General features: G+C 37.2%; 1 protein-coding gene across 5 annotated transcripts in view; it reads left to right on the top strand.

Annotated features, from left to right (window-relative positions):
* The window catches only part of SPATA17 (spermatogenesis associated 17), a 167,241-nt gene that overhangs the window by 78,874 nt on the left and 66,782 nt on the right, over positions 1 to 21,585 (top strand). For 4 of the 5 annotated variants that reach the window (XM_038396692.2, XM_043511749.1, XM_038396690.2 and 1 more), the window contains 2 exons: positions 13,969 to 14,172; positions 19,536 to 19,684. In XM_038396692.2, the coding sequence (XP_038252620.1) occupies positions 13,969 to 14,172; positions 19,536 to 19,684 (353 nt within the window). The remainder of the gene's footprint in view (positions 1 to 13,968; positions 14,173 to 19,535; positions 19,685 to 21,585) is intronic. The other variant, XM_038396694.2, reaches the window with a different exon arrangement.

The raw sequence follows: 21,585 nt of genomic DNA, 5'->3' as shown, positions 1-21,585 counted from the left end.
TTAATTTCCAGCTATACCTTTGTCAATTCACATTCAAAGCTATGGATGCACTGCTTGCAAGATTGGTAGAGTCTGGTACACAGACCTAAAGCTCACTTTCTGAATAAGGTAAAGGTGTAGCTTTTCTGCTGCTGGTTGAGGGTTCCATAGGTTTTTATTCCAGTTTTGTCTTTTTTTCTTTATTATTGTTATTGTAAAAATCATAATTGAGCCACTTATTTGCAGCATTCAGTGACTCACTCACGTATATTATGTATTGATTTATCATGTTTGTCAATTCATGCAGAAAAAAAAAAGAATACCTTCAGGTCTCTTTTCAGGTCTGCTTTGTCTGAAAGAGTGTTGAAAATTAATTTACCACAAGTCAAATAACAACTGAGTACATTGTTTATTTTATTAATTGCATTTGTTCCTATAAACAGAGACCATAACAAATAGGGACTGATTATCCTCTCATTTACACCAGTGTAAATCAGAAGCTAAGTCCACCGAAGTCAGTGAAGTTACATCAGGATAAAACTGTGTAAATAATTTCCTTACCAAAGCCTAATAATGAATATTCAAAAGGCACACCTGATTAACCTAGTGCTGTCCTGTAAGTACTTGAAAAACAATTGGTCTGAAGTGACACCCACTCTGTCTTTGGACACCGGGCAGTTTTATTCTTATAAAGGTGAGGACTCAGTAGATAAAGCACTGGCCTCTGATCTGGCTGGCTGCAGGTTTGGTCATTTGAGCTTAGTCCCAAATGAACAGTCCACATCACAAAATGATCATACATAATTTGTTACTATTGGCAGTCTATGTTCAGGAAAGACCAAGGACTGCACATGGAGAATGAATTAGCTCTTACCTTTTACATTTTATTTCCTCCTTCTTTACCATTATACCTTTTATTATCCTATCTCCAAAACATTACTGGGCTGAAATTATCATTCATCCTAGGTACTCATATTTTCTCGAGATAAAAAAAAGTAACCACTTTTGTTCGAAAGTACAGGCGCTCCCAATCACTGAACATCCCCACCTATCTGTGGGTGTTTTATACCCACTCCTCACCTACTTGTTACCAAGTCAGATGTCTCACACTACTTTCTAAAGCTTGTACCATTACAAATCCCATTTAAATTAAAAAGGGAGTGTGAGCTTTCCTAGCTCTCCAACTGACTTTCAGATACATTTTAATAGTATTAGTAAGTAATGTACTTTTCTCTTTTCTTTATAGTTCTATATTCTGTTTTCATAAATGATGATTTTCAAAGGATTCTCAGTCTACATTAAGTCTGTCTTACAGTACTTGCCAAATATATGTTTGATCAGCAAGTTTAATTGTCTTGCCGTGCCACATCAAAGCTGTCTTTGGCATATATGTTCACCTGCATACAGTGGGCTAGACTATGCCAGCCTCTGCACAGGGCTACAAGGTAGAAGGGTCACAAGATCTTGTTCACCCACCCTTTGTTCCCCCGTGGGGGGGGGCAGGGTGGAAGGGCAGGTATAATTACAGTCTTTGTGCTCTCCTAAGAAAGACTGTTCTTGGCTAGTGCTGCTGCCTGTGCCAATTAACCCGAAGGGAGTGGGATGAGGTTGGAATGGCCCAGCTGTTGGGCTCATGCTGTACCCTCTAAAAATATAATGCAGTAACAGGGCTCCCTGTGATCTTTTGGGAGACATTGTTCCTGGACAAGAAACAATAGCTCCTGGAGCTCCTGCTAGGCACATAATTGCTAGGCACTTCACTGCTACTAGGCACACAAAGCAGGGCTATGTGTTCAAAGAATAGTTGAGACCTGTATTTTTGTAAAATCACTCTTTAAAAATTCCTGCACCTAAAGGGTCCTTTTTCTGCATCAAAATTGTATAATCTGTATAATGGTTTGTTTTCTCCAGGCAATGCACCAGTTGTTTCAGTCCTGTGGGTAGGATTAGTGGCAGAGTTTAAGCAAGTTTAGGCTGTGTGACCTATGAAATGTGTATACAGCAAAGATCTGTGAAAAAGTTCTCTTCTGTGTATTACTGTCATTTGTGCCAGCAAGAAGCTAGGATTACTCCAGTGGTGGGTAATTGAACAGAGGGGGAAAAAAAAAACGAGGAGTCCTTGTGGTATCTTAGAGACTAACAAATTTATTTGGGCAAAAGCTTTCATGGGCTATAACCCACTTTATCAGATGCATGATATAGCCCACGAAAGCTTATGCCCAAATAAATTTGTTAGTCTCTATGGTGCCACAAGGACTCCTCGTTGTTTTTGCTAATACAGACTAACACGGCTATCCCTCTGAAACCTGAACAGAGAGGAGTTATAAGTTGAATGTTGACTTTCAGCTTGGTGCTGTGCATACATAGAAGACAGAGCCCATGCCCCAAATAATTTACAATCTAGAACAGTTATAGAGTAAACTATTCAGATTCGTAGCAGTACATTTATCCCTGGTGCAACTCAACTGAAGTCAATCCAATTATTATAGAGTTAAATTTGGCCAGTATACAGTAGTGCATTTGGTGAGCTTGAGGTGATGCAGGAATCTTGCAGAGATAATTTTTGAAAATATACTATAAGAATAAGTACATTTTAAGGAGGAGCAAAAGGTCATTTGGTGTACAAGAAGAGGGAGACTAGGGATGGGATGGAAGAAGGCATGAAGATGAAGTACCATACATTTCTCAACAGCAACCCTTCCGGTTGATTAAGAAGTGGCATTGATGGTATCCCAGCTTTAATGAAACTTTAAGATGAGTGATGTATACACTGATTCTTTGGTTTCCCAGCTCTTGGGCAGGCAAATACAGTTAAGGTAATTTTCCCTCAGTTAACTTACACAGAGTTTGCTCACGATTAGATCCTGTCACTTGGAATCTGGTAAATACTGCTATATTGACAGGTATTACCTGTCCAAGAATGAGCATGATCAGTGCTGCTCTGACCCTTAATAAAGTCTCTTCCTACTTCTCTCCCCTAACATGTTTTCTCCCATATGCCTATCTTAATTGCCACTGAAGCCTGGAGCCATCCCTCAACATTTTGCTCTTTGTTGCAGCTTTACCCTTTTCCTGCTTCTTTTCTATTCCTTCCTTCTATTCCTACTCCATCCTCTCTTCTTTCTTCTCTTCCACACAGCACTATGTCCATTCATGAAAATCTCAGCTCATTGTTTCCTGGTCCCATTGTAACCAGTGAGCTATTCACATTATCCCCGTGCAGTTTATTTGCACTGTGAAATAGTATTGGCTTAACTAAAATGTATTATCAAATGAACCTCTCAGAATGTGTTATTGCAGGGAAGAGAGCGTCACATGCATATACAAAGAAACAGACAGACCTAAAGAGACACTGAAGGTTAGTGGAACACTAGTTTGCTTAATCACATCTACATGTTCTTGGGGAAATAAAATTATTTCTCTCTTCAGCAGCTGTTTCTTATGTTGTCACAAAATCCCATATAATCGTCTAGCTCTGTTCTGTAAAGAAGAGCTTCTCCTATCCACTCTCATATTCACCTGTATAATCTATAGCACTTACCATATTCTAACATGATATCATTGGATAATTAGAGGGATTTTTTTTCCAATCCTTTGAGAGAAATGGTGTGACCAAGGCATAGGCTAATTGCCTTTTATGACAGGTTGTTTTTGTCTTTATGGGATGGATGATGTTAGTAAATAGTAAATGGAGTTATAATTTGCAATTCACAAATGCAAAAACTGAAGCACAGGAGATTGTGGTGGGACAGGTTCTCACCCCAGTCAAGAAGGGGTTAAAGAGCTCCTCTTGGCACAATCAGCTCAGCCCACCTGTGATGCCCCAGCTCAGCCCACCTGTGATGCCTGTCAAACCTGGAGAAGGGTAGCTCCTGAAAGGGGATGATCCAAGCCCAGTGCAGGGTGGCACTCAGAAGTAGGAGAGCTAGAGCTCCCTACCCCCACAGAAGGGACTGATTACCAGGAGAATGGCTGAAGAGCCTCTGCCATCTAGACCCTCCAAAGAAGTGGAGGGACCTTCTTTACTTTATTTTCACTTTTTGTTTAGAATCCAGGGTGTTTAGCAAAGGTCTTTTGGACACAATGGGGAGAGGGGCCCAGACCCCCTCCACAGAGACTACTGACCTCTTAATTTGTGGAGAACTGCTGGGGTAGACTGGACTGTTCTGTGGACTGTTATTTGGTTTGCCCTTACCATATTTTTGGAAAGCTGTTAGACCTAGAAGGGGGGTTGCCACCTCCCAAAAACTTATGACTGGATGACCACTCTCTTCATTCTAAACTGGCAAACAGTGACACCTACAGTCAGAGAAGGATGTCTGTGACAAGAGAGGTGCTCAGTCTCACCAATGGGGGTGCCCTAGAGGTACAACCTATGACAAGGCATAAGAACAAGATTTTCAGAAATAAGTGACTTGTTTTTCAAAAATACGGAGAACCAACAACACCCGGTCAACAGGAGCTGTTGGGTGTTTGGCATTTTTGAAAATCAGGCCATTATTTAGGCACCTAAATATGAATTTAGACACTTTTTAAAAATAATCTTGCCCTAAAGTCAAATAGGAAGTCCGCGAGAGAACCTGGAATGTTCTCCTGATTCCCAGCTCTGTTCCATCACTGTGGGAACATTGATTTATACACCATCACTCACACATCCAAGTTCTCATCCCTGATCTGGTTGTCAAGATGCTGCATTAGAATTAGAATAAACAGAAAAAAAGTGTCAGTCAGACACAGAATCCATGAAAGATAGATGATGTATTTATGGGATAGCCTTACTCTTTGCAGGAGATTGGGCTGTGGTGTCTTGGCGGGTACCACAGCTGTTGTGTTCCCTATGTTAGGCCCTCAAAGTAATTTATTCCGGTTTTATCCTGGGATCTAAATACGCCAGCAGTGGTTATTTATGTGGAGGGTCCTAAATATTCCACTGTGATATTATTGGCTGCAGTGGGACCTCAATGTCTTTGCAGGATTTGTGGTTAGTTTTGTATTCCATGGCAAAGGCTATCAGCCGCTAATATTTCCTCACCCCTGGTACTGTCTTTCCTTTACAACATGATGGTGCCATTATTTTGATATTAAACAAAATTTTAGATTGGAGGGATTGAACTAAACCTTGCAATGTGAAGGCAGAATAACAATAATGAATGTTTCTATTTCTCTGTTTAAACAGAATATATATTATCTGGAGGACAGGTAATTAATCCCACTTGTGAGAAAATACTCTACTCATCACTCATTTATGACTTCTTCATTCCCTCAATAAATGGTTTATCACAAACACATCCAATATAGACCCTGCTATAGGTAATATGCTGGATCCTCCAGTCCTTAGCAGACAAATCTTCTATTGAAATCAAGTGAGCTTTTGCATAGAGACTGCAGAATCAGGTCCAATATATCAATTGGATACAGTTGACTAAATAGTCACCTTGCATATACTGGTGCAACACTACTGGGCTCAGTGGTGTTACACCTGTATAAAGAACTAATTCGGAACTGATTAAAGTCAGTGGACATTTTGTCATTGACCTCAGTGGTAGCAAAATTAGATACTAAATTAGGTATTTGGGGCTGGTTTGGAGCATTTTTCAAACTGAACAAGTTGGTTCTACATTTCTTCAAGTTTTAGCTAACGTATATTTTGTGTAATTAAAACAATACAGGTTATTCTTATTTATGAGAAGACACCTTCTGAAATGATTAAATGTCTTTGAAGCTTCATGTTTGACCTCACACACCTATTTGGTACTATCATAGTTTTTATATAGAGTTTTGTAGAGGATTTTTTCCAAATACAGTTTGTGTTAAACATAAAATCCTTTATTTTATTTTCATTTTGTATGCAATAATTCCAAAGTCTGTTGCAATCTAGTAATCTATACATTTGAAATCCCTTTTAAAAACAAAAAACAAAGCAAAACATATGGCTGTGACATCATTTCAACAAGGTTTTTCATTCTGAATCATTAATGTTTTAAAGTAGTTCTTCTACCTCCTAAAAGGAACTATATCTGGGGATTAACAAGATTATTCACTGGAATTCATGTGGAAGCATAACTGCAGTAGCTGAGAAATGATCATGTTTCCTTTTAGTTCTCAGCAAGAGTAATTGAATGTTGAATATCTTACTAAACGCTGGACTGTGACAGTGTGTTAACACTCTGACTATCTCCTAACAGCAGGGCAATTATTTGCTGAGTGGGATTTTTATAAATCCCCTGGCAGTAGTATGTCCTGATAATTATGATGAAGTGCACTGGTCAGTGTTGATTCAGCAATCCCATCCCTAGCAAATATTTTATTCACAGCTCTCCTTCATGTTTTTACTTTTATGGCTTTAAAAATCTGTTCCCTCTTTTCTCAACTTGCTTAGTTTTTAAAAATTAAAATGGAACACAAAGTATTTTCAAGTTAACACCCTATCTTGTTGGGTTGCTCTCTCAGTCCCTCAAAACAACTACAGTTCATAACATATACCACAATATATTGAGGAAAGAATCATCGGACTCCTGGTTAAATGAGCACTATGAGAAAGTAAATCTTTATTTTAAGCCCTTATCCTGGCAGTCAGTCAGCCAGACATACTGCCTTGAAGTTATTTTTTTCAGAAATAAATGATTGTTAAAAAGCGACATTTACATTTATGGTGGTTATAGACGAGATAATTATTTTAGCCTTTCAGCACTCAGGTGGGAAAGTATTTAACACAGAACATTCCTTTATTTGCAGCTTGATTAAAATATATTGGGATGTAGTATTTGAGTACTGAGAATATGAAGTATTTTTAAGATATGAAGAAAAATTCTTTAAAGACTTCATGATTGCACTTTATTTGAAAACCAGCTCCACTCATTTTTAATTTTACATATGTATGCACATTTACTGTGTACCAGTTACATCTACCAGCATGTGCTTTGTTGTTTAAAATGATATGGTGTCTATTTTAGTCTCTAAAAGACAAGAAATTAGTCAACTAAAGACATCCCTATATTCCTAACTAAAAATACCAAAACCACCCTCTTCCCTATATCATCCCGTTCACTAGTTCTCACTGAGCAACCACACAATGGTCTTTCCTCTCATGCCTTTCCCATCCCTTGTTATATTGTCTAATTTCACTTGAAAACTCCTAGAGGCAGAGATCATGTTGTCTCTTTATTCTGGGATGGACCTAGTAAATCTGTGGGTACAGATGGAAACTATAAATAATAAACATAATGAAAATTAAAAGTTAGAAAAGATGACTATGGATTCTCCACAGCCCAGCCCAAACTCAGTGCAAAAATGATACTGAATAGAAAAAAACTCTGATACGGTGTTCATTAAATTAATGAGTTTGCATTTTTATCATATCTATTGTTTCGTTCTCCATGTACCTTACTTAATTCTGAAGATAAAAATGATTGGAAGAATGCTAAATGATAGATTGTTAGAAATGCAAAATGATTCAAAATATTAATGTAATGCTAAGGATGACTGGGTAACAAATGGTACATTTGCTAGTATGCTTGACCTGGCACAATTAATATTCTAGGTCATGCTTGGGTTTCCATGATGGAAGGTCTGATGGGGAGAATTCCAGGGTAAAATATATATCTATTGTATAACTCATTTCTCTCTTTCACCTCCCACCCCCAAACGAGTTAGAATCATAGCCTTAAAAAAACTGTGCTTTTCACACCTCATTTGCCATATTCACCACTGGGCTACCATTCAGCAGAAGGGCCTGATGCGAGGAGGTCAGTAAGAAGCTATTAGTAGAGTCTCCTCCTGAGATTTCTTTGGTCTTATTGAGTTGGAAGTTAGCATGACAGTACTGCAAATAACTCAGTTGTAGATTTTTTAACAGTTAGCACAGATTTCCCCATAGTGTTTGTCACTTCAGAAAATTGTTCCTGAAAATGAAATCCCAGAAAGCCAGCATTGACAGAAGCCCTTCTCAGTTGTGAAGAACATGATACAGAAAAATGTGTCATGCTCCCCACAGGCTAGGTGTGATTTTTGTAACTTATAATAATATTTGGGGTGGGTGGGGTGAGGGAGGGAAATCACAGTCTCCTTACAGAAATTGGCTATAAAAGTGGAAAAAAATTGGAATTAAGGTACTGGATAATTTCTGAAGACTGCTAATTTACTACTATTATCAATAAGCTTATGAAAAGCCACATTAACTATGATGATCTTATAGTTGAGAGAATATTATATTAAGATCAGAAAAAAAGAGAATAAGATACAAATTCTAAAATACTGTATCGAGCTGCTTTAAGATAAAATATGTGACTAAAAGTCAAAGGTTCCAAACCTGCAACTTCTTGCACTCATGCACACTGCTATTACCCAATAAAATGAATAGGGATCCATGGGTACGGAAGACAGCTTGTGAGTAAGAAGTTGGAGGAACAGAGCTTTGATTTGCTGAGATGTGTTAACTGTATCAGAACAATAGCTATAGATGGGCCAGAACTGGAACACTGAATCCAGCCTTTTTTCACAAATATTCCACAAGTTCAAGACTGAATCCGAAATTTGCAGCTCAGACCTATCTACATGATGGGCCTGAACAAGCATATATTAAATCCAAACACTGCCACAAATTTGGAGTAAATTTTTTATTCAGCTTTTAATCTAGATCTGAACTCTGCAGCTTTGGCTGATACGTTAGTAATTAATACATTTTTCTGAACGCTAGCATATATAAAATTAAACTTTAAAATAACTAATGATTACTTGAAAAAATGATAAACTCTGAAATCCATCTTGTAACGAACTTTGACTCAGATCCCACAGAGAAATCAACCTGTAGAGACCCTTGTATTTGTGCAGAGTCCAATTGCTTCACTACGACTGCAATGCAGGCCAAATTCTTTTTCAGGATTGGGGCCATCATTTGCATGTCTTAATTAAACTGGTAGTTTGTAAAAGTGAACTATAAAAAAGCAGCCTTTAAGTTATTATTTTAGCAATAATAATCTGAAATACATTAAACTATACTTTGCTATTCTGCCACTATAAAGTGCAAAATATCTGAATAAAGAATAGTCCTGTAAAGCATATGGAGGAACTCTATACAGATTACAAAATGCAGTTTCAGAAAGTCATTATACTTACAGGGGCATTTGCATTTTTCCATCTCGTCTATGTATACACATAAATGTGAAATAGTTCAAATAACAGTGTCTAATGGGTAGATAACAGATAATGACTTAAAAGTTGTTCCTGATTATAGTTCTTAAAAAAAAAAAGATAATTTATGATCATGTTAAAGCTGGTTGTATTTCCTATTTATAATATAGGAGATTCATGGCTAATTTTGGAAGAAAGCTAGCGTACACAAATTTAAATCATCTGCCTTTGGCTAAGTTATAGCAGCACTGCCATTCTTCCTGATGACAAAATTAAATTTGTATCCAATATGGGTTATTAAGATTTTTCAGAAATATATATATGTAGCAAAGTTAAATTTGGAATAAATATGACAGAATTAGATTCATCTTTACAATTAAGCTTTTGTGAAATATAGTATGTATAATTAAAATAGAATAAAAGTAACAAACAACTCTTGAATCCAGAAGATTTTTATAACATGTTCATATGTTTTCCTGAAAAATTAAAAACTAAATTAAATAAATATATTTGCTTGCACGACCAGAAGTAAATCTCAAAAGCAAACTGGAAAAAAGATACATCTTAAGTTAACCTTTAAGAGCACAAATACAGCATGGGTGAAATTCAGTTCACCTTCATAAAGACAAAGTAAGGGAGCTTTATGGGTATTAAGTCCATTGTGATTAGAAAAGCTAAATTCAACCTTAAACAGAGGGCTATCACAGTCCGAACAAGGCTACTACTCAAACCTATTGGCTGGATTAGTTACCACAAAGTCCCTGCAGCACTTTTGAAGAGTGTTAGAGACAATGGAATCCTCTAATTACAGAACTTGTGGCCCCTTTTACAGGCTACCCCGCAGGAATCAGAATGGAGAAAAAAAAGGTGGTAATGCTCTTCCAAGCTCTGACCAAAAATAACCTCCACTCGTGAGGTGCAAAAATGCGATGTTGCTCATAGTACACTGTGCAGATGTTCAAAATATGATTATGTGCTTTCTGAGGCTGAGTCTACTCTTAAAATGCTACAGCAACACAACTGCAGTGCTGCAGCTGTGCCACTGTAGGGCTTCATTGGGGAAGAAAGTAAGGCCATGTCTACCCTACGGGAGCTACAGCATTAAATTATATTTGCGTGAATTTTTCATACTCGAGTACTGAAGTTATGTTGACCTAACTTTTAATTGTAGACTAGGCCTAAGAGATGGTATCTCCCAAACTCTATTCTCTTATGACACCAAAATGAGATCTTACCTAAAGTAAACCATGCTGATCTCTTGAACTGCCCTCTCCTTTTTTACTTGAGAAATGAAAGAGTTAACAATATTGACATTTGAATTATCATCATTGGGCATCTGAGAAAGTAATGTTGCATTTTACACTTCTCAGAACTATTGTTCCTGGCTCTCTGCAGATTCATGTAGACATCTCTACATCAGTTTTCTTTGTAACAGTAACAGCTGAAGACTTTAATTTCATTTTTGAAAAAAAAAGCTGAAAACAAGATAACCTCAGATAGGAGGTAGTATGTCAAAGGGTCCTGTTCCAAGAATTACCCAGTGGTTACGGCATGATCTTAGGATGTGAGATACCTGAGTTCAATTCCCTACTCCACCATGGACTTTCTGTGTGACCTTGGACAAGTCACTTAAGCCTGTCTATGCTTCAGTTTCCCATCTGAAAAGCATGGATACTACTTCTCTACCTCACAGAGGTTTGTGAAGATAAATACATTAAAGATTATGAAGCACTGTGAGATCTACTGATGAAAAGCACTATATAGGAAATAAGCCTTACTATTATTATTACTGTCCCCTCCCAAAGCAACCCTGTATGCTAATCTGTGCAGAGCTACTTTAGAGACTCCCCTCCGTAGCACACTTAGAGGCCCCAAGTCAGTAAAACATCCCAATTGTTTGTATTATGGTAGTGCCTAGAAACACCAATCAAAGATCAGAATCTCATTGTACAAGTCATGTAGCAAAGAAGACTGTCCCTGCCCCACAAAACTCAATCTAGGGGACAGGCAGGATACATGAACAACTCATGAACAAAATAGATTCATTAGGTGGGGAGTGGGTTGGGAGAGAAAGGGAACAGTAGAATGAACAGAGTTTCATAGAAAGCAGACTTACAGGTCATCACTTGCCTAACCAATGCTAGATGGGAGCAAACTGTAGCATCACAGAAGTGGTAGATTTTGAGGAATGATTTAACAAAGGATGAGGAGGTGGCTTTGTGAATTGTGATGGAGAGTTTTTTCCATATACAGGTGAGGGGCATGGAATGAATCAGGGAAGGTGCTTGAGTGAGAAATGGACAAGTGGCCAGTTGAGGCTGCTGTTATTGTCAGGGCAAAGGCAAGGCTGACAATTTGATATGCTAGCATCTCAATAGACATGGTGGGACTTAATGGTGAAGAGCCTCGAAGACAAGAAGATTGTAATGCATCATTTTAAACATCTTCTTATGACCTAATGTAGCTGGCACATATTTTAAAGTTAAGTATATGCTTAAGTGCTTTCTGAATTGGGCTGGACTATGGATTCTTGCATTGACAAGTCATTCCTCTGGACACCATGTTTTATATCCCCAATATGGAGCCCAGTTGGTGTGGAAGGCCTTGAACAGGCCTTCTGTATCTATATGAATTTAATATTAGGTGTATAACAAACATATAGTGGAAGTTCATGCAGTAATTATGCAGCAATACACTAAAAGCCAGAAACAGTCTTTGGAAACGTGTATTAATCTAGCTCTTGCAGATCATTAAGTATTTGCAAGCAAATACAAACTGGTATGATAAAGTTACAGACAGGCTTATCTATACAATGCTGTGAAAATAGTCAATAAGAGTCTGGAATGAATCTGAAACATTATGAGATGTTTTTGGGAATCTAAGAGCTAGTCTTCAAATACAGAGCAAAATCAGAGGGTGCAGCTGAACTGCACAGAACACAGATCACACGGTGGCTTGCAATTCTGCATTCCCTCCTTTGATTCTGCTGCAGCTTCTGGACCAGGCCAGTGCCCCTATGCTGTGTTAGAATGCAGCTAGGAATTGGGTTGGTGCAAGGGTCTCTTGGCCATGCCTTCATACATCCATGTCCTCTTTTTCCTACTACCCTAGCCCCAGAAGAATGGAGAGAGTGGTGTGAGAGAGTTACACTGAGATAATTACAATGGCTTTAGGGCCAGAATACACAAATAGGAGAATCTGTCCCATAGAATTTAACAGCAATATTTAAAATAAGCTATCATCTATGCACATCTAAATACATTAAACAATATGTTTCATAAAAGTCTTATTTAAGTTTTTAACTGCATGAGTTGGAATTTCCCAGTGGGACACACTAATGAAAATGCATTAGAGCTAATTGGGGAGCTCTCAATCCTCCCAAACCATTAATACTTTATGAAGAGCCTGATGCTCTACTTAATTTTCTCGGGGGCCAAAATAGTTCTACAGAAGGAAAAATCGGACATTATAAATGTTTACTCTCTCCCTCACACCTACTGCTCCCCCCAAGCAATGTCTTCACCTTTTTTTTTATTTAGTAGGTTTTGGCATTTAATAACATGCTAAAAACAAAATTAAAAAATACTTTGTACAAATGTGGTTAAAAAACCTAAGAATTCTGCAAGTATATTATTTTTAAAAAAGCATTTATGACCTTTAGATTAATTTCTGGCACATGCACCTTTACACAAAAGTAATCTAATTGATCAAAAATGTAGTAGTTTTGTGCTGTAGGATATAGTGATTCCCATGTTTACCAAATAAATTAATTATTAAAACTTGGTTAATATTTATCTTTTTTTCAACAATTACTTTTATTTCTTTTCATGAATTGCCTGCAAACAGATGAAAATATTTTTAGTTTATTATTATACAAAATGATTTGGAAATTTGTTTGGCATGTAACTTTTGGCCTGCTAGACATTTGCAAATTGCGAATAATGGATATTGCCAATTAACAATTTGAAATTACAGCTTTGTTGTTTAGTCACATAAGTAACATCATATTGTTACCAAATTACTGAATTCACAAAGTGGGCTGTGAATTTTACAGCTTAATATACATTTCAGAATACATATTTGACCTTAATATTCATTTTTCACAAGTGTTCACACTGGAGAAGCTAGCATGTTTGAATGTGTGCAGAAAGTTAACATGAAAGTGTTGCCGGGAAGATCAAACAAAAATTTGTTTTTTTATTTATATGAATATTCATGGAATGGTTTTCCCCATTGTCATTCCACTCTAATTGTGAGAATGCTGCCATTTGCTACTCCCTTGAAGCCAAATTGTGGTTCAGCCATCATAGCAGTTCAGAAATACAAGAGTGCACATGGCATCTGTATTCCTCTTTATCAGCGTTTTTCAAAATGACAGATAATATACTTTTAAAACTATTTTTTCTATTATGGATTCTACTACTTTACATTACAAGATGTACATTCAATATTTTTTGTTTTAAACTGGAATGAGATTTGCCCAATATAATTATTATGAGAAATTGTTATATCTGTATGGCTATTAGGTAGGGAGGGAGAAGGACTGTATATGACTGGAAGAAAAGATGAGCTTAGTAGTCTCAGTTCTGCAACACCTGCCTCCATGTGTAAAATTTATCCCTATGCAGAAGGCCCACAGGAGGCCTATGCACCATGTAAATCCTACTTAAGTCTTAATGGGACATAAGCAGTGCACAGGAATGCATTTCATCCAGAGACCTTTCTCATGTCAGTAGTCCTACTGAAACTTTTTGCTGAAACACTTGTTACATAGCTGTCTTTATCATTTTGATTTAAAGCATCAAAACAAACATATGTTTTAAAATATTTGAATTCAAGATCTCTCCATTTTCTCCTCAGATGGCAGGTGTGTACAACTCACCAGTCAGACAATCACCCGATCCAATGGAAGTACGGTTACGGAAGGCAAGGCCTTTCAGCCACAGACAGCAACAAATAAAGAAGCATCTTACTGATGAGATTTCTGACTGGCTAACTTGTACAAGTACCCTAACTTTCCCTACAATGAAGCCTCTTCCACCCATTGGCAGACAGAAACCTCAGGTAATGCATACCAATAACTCTTAGGCAACTAATTCTCCCAAATACTTTTGCAGGTAATGTTCTTCTTATTCTTATCTATTCATCATCCTAGTTCAGGAGATAGACCTCTTTGAAAGAAAGAGAACATATAAAGGCAAGGAGATAGGGATCATATAGACTGCATTTTTGTTCTTTGAAAAGATATGATCATGTGAAAATTCCAGTAAGAAACTACCATATAGCTAGCATCTCAACTGAAGTTCATCAGATGCAGTACTTCCAATTGCACAAGTCTAAACATAATTCTGGGATGATACAATTGGTATGCAGGAGAAATTAGAGATGATGCGAAGAGATAACCAGTTAAAAGAAAAACATTTTTAAAAAGCAGGTAACAACTAGAAAACAAAAATAACCATCATACCATCACATTTACTTTTTTGCTTTTCATTCAAAGGCTAGGAAATATCCTCTTAACACAGAAATACTTTCTTCTCTTTTGTGTCCACTCGATGTGTGTCAGTTTTAATTTAAAAAAAGTTTTAACATGTTGTTCTGCATGATTCACCAAGTTGTTAAATTCCCATTTTTTGCTATCATGGTCTCAATTTCAATTGATGACAGCATATGTTGCATGTAGCTTTTTATTTTGCTGATGGGAAACATTTCAGAAATTTTCCTAGTGTAGACAAGGCCCAGGATACAGTTATTTTATGTTTCAAGAGAGTCAATTTTTCACCCTCCTGTCCTTACGGATTTTTCAAATCTGCTGAGCTTCCATTCCATTTGCCTCCCTTTTTCAAATTTAGTTCTGTTATTGCCTATAAAACTCTTAATGCTCTTTGGAATGCATGACATATGCGTGGCATTCAATCCTATCCTCAATTTATCTCTTCAATGCAATTATTGGCTAATAAGTAGAAAGAAAACACTCCCATACTAACTCCCTTCAGTAATTTCCATTGAGTTTATCATTTTTGCTTCAGTAATTAAATAGCAAGTGATGGTAACAAGTGATATGTAATTTGTATTTATGGATATTTTACTTATCCTCTGAAGTGCTGCTTTAACTGTCCTTACTCAGAGGGCTAAAGGTGCTGTGCCTATCCTTCAGTGGGATGTGATTATATGCACTTTATGTCTCTAAGGATAGTGAGGATGATATTTTGCCTGATGTACGTTACATAGGGATCATTTGAATGTCTTGAAACAAAGGGGGAAATGACAGTATTTTCACTGCTACTTTACTCTTGCAAGATCACTTTGTTATTATGCAGTGTGTTTATTTTGCAAGTTTCTGTTCTGGTTGGAGTATTTTATATCACTTTCTAAGTTTATATACACTCACACAAGATAGAGACCTCAATCATACACAGATAGCCTTTCAGAATAAAACCAGCCTTTCAGAACAAACCAGAGTTCTGAGTTTATTTATAAGAGTTCTGTTTATTTCCTGCACCCCAAAGAGGGAATTTACTATATAATACTTTAATCCTTCCAGTGCCCTGGAATGTACACTGTGGGGTAAATTTTCAAAGCACAGTGCATGGATTTAGCTGTGTGAGTCTTACTGATGTTAATGGGAGTCAAACGGCTAAATCCCTGCATACCACTTTGACAATTTAGGGTTGTATGTATCAGGAAAGGACATTGGTCTGAGCTGATGAAACAGCTGGACATGAAAACCCCTCAGAATGCATAGGTCTGAAAGTGCTCTGTTGTGACAATATGGGATTTAATCACTAGCCATCCTTGTGGCTTAGTTCTCTGTGACAACACTCTTCGACACTAGCTTTATTGTACACATCAGACCCCATGCTAGTCACTTGTGTTACATCACCACCTTCATACATATCCAAAATGTGCTTTGCCCTCAAGCATGATATTGAAATGAGAGTGGAATTGATGTACATTGAAAAGAACAAAATTTAACTAACACATCAGTTGTCTCTTAGGGAAATTGGTATTCTGCATTTTATAGGTAAGTACTGGTTTCAGAGTAGCAGCTGTGTTAGTCTGTATTCGCAAAAAGAAAAAGAGTACTTGTGGCACCTTAGAGACTAACAAATTTATTTGAGCATAAGCTTTCATGAGCTACAGCTCACTTCATCGGATGCATTCGGTGGAAAATACAGTGGGGAGATTTATATACACACACAGAGAACATGAAACAATGGGTTTTATCATACACACTGTAAGGAGAAGTTTCAGAGTAACAGCCGTGTTAGTCTGTGCCAGCAATGCCCCTCTGCCATGTACATTGGTCAAACTGGACAGTCTCTACGTAAAAGAATAAATGGACACAAATCAGACGTCAAGAATTATAACATTCAAAAACCAGTCGGAGAACACTTCAATCTCTCCGGTCACTTGATTACAGACCTGAGAGTGGCTATCCTTCAACAAAAAAACTTCAAAAACAGACTCCAACGAGAGACTGTTGAATTGGAATTAATTTGCAAACTGGATACAATTAACTTAGGCTTGAATAGAGACTGGGAATAGATGAGTCATTACACAAAGTAAAACTATTTCCCCATGTTATTTCTCCCCCCAACCCCACCCCCCACTGTTCCTCAGATGTTCTTGTTAACTGCTGGAAATAGCCTACCTTGCTTGTCACCATAAAAGGTTTTCCTCCTTTTCCCGCCCTGCTGCTGGTGATGGCTCATCTTAAGTGATCACTCTCCTTACAGTGTGTATGATAAAACCCATTGTTTCATGTTATCTGTGTGTGTATATAAATCTCCCCACTGTATTTTCCACCGTATGCATCTGATGAAGTGAGCTGTAGCTCACGAAAGTTTATGCTCAAATAAATTTGTTAGTCTCTAAGGTGCCACAAGTACTCCTTTTCTTTATAGGTAAGTACTGTGCATGTAAAGTAGCATATATAAAAGAAAACTTTTAATGCTGCTGTTTTCAGTTATATCAGTTCTATCACTTTTATTACTGAATTAACTAGACTTACAATCTGATGAAAGTACAGCTAATACTGACATTAGTCATCTCTTCATTAAAGGGCATTAAAAACAGCAAGCACATTGCTTTTTTTTTATTTTAAGGTTTCCCCAAACCCCTTTTTTCGTTTAGCTGGTGGCTATGCTGAGGTGAGAGAAGGCTGAGGTGAGGAAGTAACATGATTTCATTTAGAACAAAATATCTGTCGATCTGCCAACCCTTGACAAATCAGCCAGTGGACCACTCCTTAGAAAGAAGATTTATCCTACTCACCACAGTGCTCAAACTGTACACAGAGGTTTTGTTTTGTTTTGTTTTGTTTCCTGAGGGAGGAAGAGGATTGTTTAACTCCCTCCCTTATTCCATCCTGATCTCCCTAAAGAAGAGGCCCCCCTACTCATGAAACAGAACTCCTGCGATGCTTGCAAGCACTAGAAGGGCAGAGATGTTTGTAAGCATCACAGTACTCACCAGTCTTGATATTTAAGTTCTCAAATGCAAGTAGGTGAATGGATTTGCTCTCTATCTGTATTAGATGTTTCTAAAATGTTTATCTTCATGGTTTATAAGCCTCCTCCAAATATGTGATTCAGAGGAAGAGGAGAATCTGCAGAGTAGAAACATCTTAATATTTTAAAATTATATTCCACTTTCATTTATAATGACAGGGCATTATTTGAGGAAGTACATAGTTACACTTTTTCACTTCCCTTAGTAATTACCCTACTCTGTTAATTTCATTCAAAATATAAACAAAGGAAAAGGTGAAGTATCATTAAAGATGGAAAAGACCTATTTTGATAATCTGTTTCAGCCATTACCCAGTGGAATACAAAATGGAATTCATGATGAAAAAGAAAGACTGTCCATTGTTCGTATTTTCCACTGTAGGACATGTGTCTATGTTTCTTACAGGTTATTTTATTTACATAAGAACACTGACCAGGTCACTTGACACTTTTCTTCTCCCCGTCAGTCACATACCTACTTTATGCAAACATTTTGTAAAAGGCGTATTAATGTTTTCAGCTTTTTTCTATAGCTCTCTCAGATTGGACAGAGGGAGGCAAATAACAAAGCTTGCCAAAAGCATAAAGATTATGGTTACTTGCTTCCTTAGAATCTTTAAAAGGGACTTGAGAAACATGGTTCTGCGCCTTTAAAAAGGAAAGTTCCAATAAAAATCCATTAACTACTTTCAGATATAGCAATCCTCCTGTCCAGCTGTGAAAAGTACTAGATGATACTTATTTGCCATTTGTGTTATTTACGGTCCATGACTTTTATGGTAACTGGTTCCTATTATTGGTTTCTATTAATGTAAAACATAAGTGAACATAAATGAGGCGTGAATCATTTCTTTTTATTAGCCCCACAGTCTTCACTCAGTGCTTGCAGTAACTCCAGCTGTGACTTGTTAGTGATAACCTATTTAAAGAAGGAGATCTTTAAGAATAAGGGACATGATCAGGATTGTTTGTCCATTCATATTTTCAGAAGGTTTCACTACTTCAGTGCAAGATCAACAATAGTAAAAAGAAGATAAGATTTAATTAGCAACACTGCTTAAGTCTGAGCAGTCATTAAAATTGTAGTGAGTTTAATATGGTACTAATTACACTCCATGTGAGTTTCTACTGGTTACTACTAAAACCAAGATATAGTGTAAGTCACTTTTACAGTGTAAGAAAGAACTTTCTGCTGCTATAGATTTGTATCATTAAATGGTATATACTGGTATCAGTTATTAAACAACATGGTTACAGATTTTCAATTAAAACTGTTAAGAAACTATAGGTCTATAGATTTTTTGGGTGCAACCAAATAAATGTAGGCTTTAATTATTCAGAAAAAAGGCTGTCAGCAAATGGCAAATACACCTGTTTTATTTGTCTTGTCTGCAATTTTACTAGAAGAATTTGTTCTGTAATCATGTTTTGAATCTCTTTGAAAGTGTCTCTACTGTCAAAATGGCAAAGACACTTTAAGTAAAAGGAACAAAGCCTCTCAGTCTGAACACTGAAAGTTTTAGCTTTTTTCAAATGTTTAAGCACAACTACAATATATTTTGTGGAGATCAAATTTTGTTTTACTAGTATGTTGGTAAGAAACAAAACAAAACTAAGTACTCCTAGTGAGTTCTACAAGCGTGTCTTTTTTTCAATAAAAGATACACATTAATAGTTCAAGAAATCCACCAATGCACATTTCTCACTCCCCATCTAGGGTTTTAGAGTATGTTCTCAACCATCATGTTATCTGTAACTCTCTATCAGGATGAACTGCTTTAATTAATTATTTTGGAAAGAAAATCTTGCCACTCTCCCAGCCACTCTGCATCCTTTTTCATCAGGGATATGTCACAAATAATAATACTTAAAAAATAACACAACAAAACACTTACCTTCTCCTATACCTGTCAGGGGCCCTTCCGTGATACTGCTGAAGTATTGCAGCAACGCTACAAGCCTTTGGAACCAACCTTGCGGGTGGCAACATCAATCAATTCACTAGAGAAGGCCAGAGAGGAAATCAAAAGAGAGGAATGGAGAAACCGCATAAATGACAATAAGTAAGTTCCTTGATTTTTTCTTATATTTTTATGAGAACATTTGCTTTATTCTGCTGCTTTCAGAAACCTTTTATGTCTAACAAAAGGAAATGTCAAATTTGACAGCTTACCAGCAACCAGTCTAGGTACATGCTTCTAAATTCTGTGTTCTTATTTAGATTGTAAAGTGTTCAGGGCAGAGACCCTGTCTTGTTTTATGAAGTGTGTCATGAAGACCTATGGAACTATAGAAGGACATATAATAAACAACCATTAATATAATACACACTGCAGAAGATGGACTTCCTGGAAAGTAAGCAATCAAATGGTGCAAGGATCCTTCTGCCACTTTTGTGCTCTGCCAATGGACAGGCACTATTTCAATCTTTGCACTTTGGATACATCAGGACTATGTGAGACTAACTGTTGGTGCTATACTCCCCAGAAGATTTGGGTGTAAGTCCCTTCTCTCCTCTGCACAGACTAGCAGAGCTCACTCTGCAGAGAGCTGGAGCACATGTTGCACCCTGTCAGGTGTATAGAAGCTGTACTCACTCTGTGTTTCTGAAGCAGCATGGTTTCCTGCAGCCCATTGCCTGCAGGAGCTTCAGCTGGGCTGGTGCATCTCCAAACAACCGTGAATACAGGGCTGTGCTTTAAAGGCATCATCTATCCCAAAGGATCTAGAACTCTCTGCAACACATTTTAATGTTCTTTTCTGACCACAGTGGAGCTCTATTGGATCCATCATAATGGAGTTCTGTTGGGTCAGTTCTTCAGAGTCTGTAGTTATTCATCATAACTCGATGCTTTGGTGGCATTTCCCTTGAGTTCACTCTTCTTGACAATGCTTTAACCCACTAGTTTTAAAAAAAAAGTTTGGTGAATCATCTTAGTGGTCATACTATGCCCATTGACATATTGACGGCCTGTTTTGCAATCCCTACTAGCTTCTAGTGAAACTTTCTAAAACCTTCAGTCTAGAGATTTTGTTTCAGTTTCACTGCCACATGATGCCATTTACATCAACTGATGTGTTGGGACTCTGAGCTCTGAATTCTACTGCAGCAGTAGATTTTGGCATTTGTGTTAATTACTGTAGTTGCCATGTTTTTTTCCCCTCAGTCCTTTTTTTCCCCCTTTTCTATTTTAATCTTAACAGTGACTTTAAAAATGACACCTTCTTATTCAATAAATCAGCTCCCAAGATATATTTAGACCATGTTTTATTTGGTTGATTTTTAGTGACAAAAATAAGATGTCAGTACTGTACTTCTTACTCCTTTTGTATGGTACAGCCAAACACAGGTTGGTACAGATTATAAGTAAAAGTTGTTTTCTTACTTGTATTCTGTCCCATTTAGTGCATCATTAATAGAATTGTGAAGTAAGTTTTAATTAATTTATCTAATTAATTTTATACAAAAAGTAAAAGAATGCCCATTCCAGGTTCTGTACTGAAATTACAAGGCCAAATTCCATTCTCAGACACACCTCTTATGCCTTATAGTGGAGAGCTTAATATGAAGACAGTGGATTATACAGGTATAACGGAGTTCCAGATTTGCTTAAATGACCTGAGATGATGTAGAAGGAGGAAAGAAACCATCTTGATAGTCAGATTAAATTGACAGGGCTAGCAGTTAGAAAAACACAACTCTTTTCTACTAACCTCTGCCAATTAGATCTAGAAGTCATTGGGAGACAAAGATGTTATCTCACTTTGTTTTTAAAAAATTGAATCATGCTCTTCACTTACTGGCATGACTCGTATGTCACAGCCCACAACCATAAAACATCAGATTGACAAACTTGAGCACTATAAAAATAGCTGTGTAGACAGTGCTTTGAAGTTGTGGCTTTGGCTGGAGCTTGAGCTCTGAAGCCTAAGGAGTGAGGTGGGCTTCAGAGCCCAAGCTGCA

Source organism: Dermochelys coriacea, chromosome 3 (genome assembly GCF_009764565.3).
Source record: "Dermochelys coriacea isolate rDerCor1 chromosome 3, rDerCor1.pri.v4, whole genome shotgun sequence".
In the NCBI taxonomy this organism is placed as follows: Eukaryota; Metazoa; Chordata; order Testudines; family Dermochelyidae; genus Dermochelys; species Dermochelys coriacea.
This window is presented reverse-complemented; position numbering and strand designations above follow the sequence as displayed.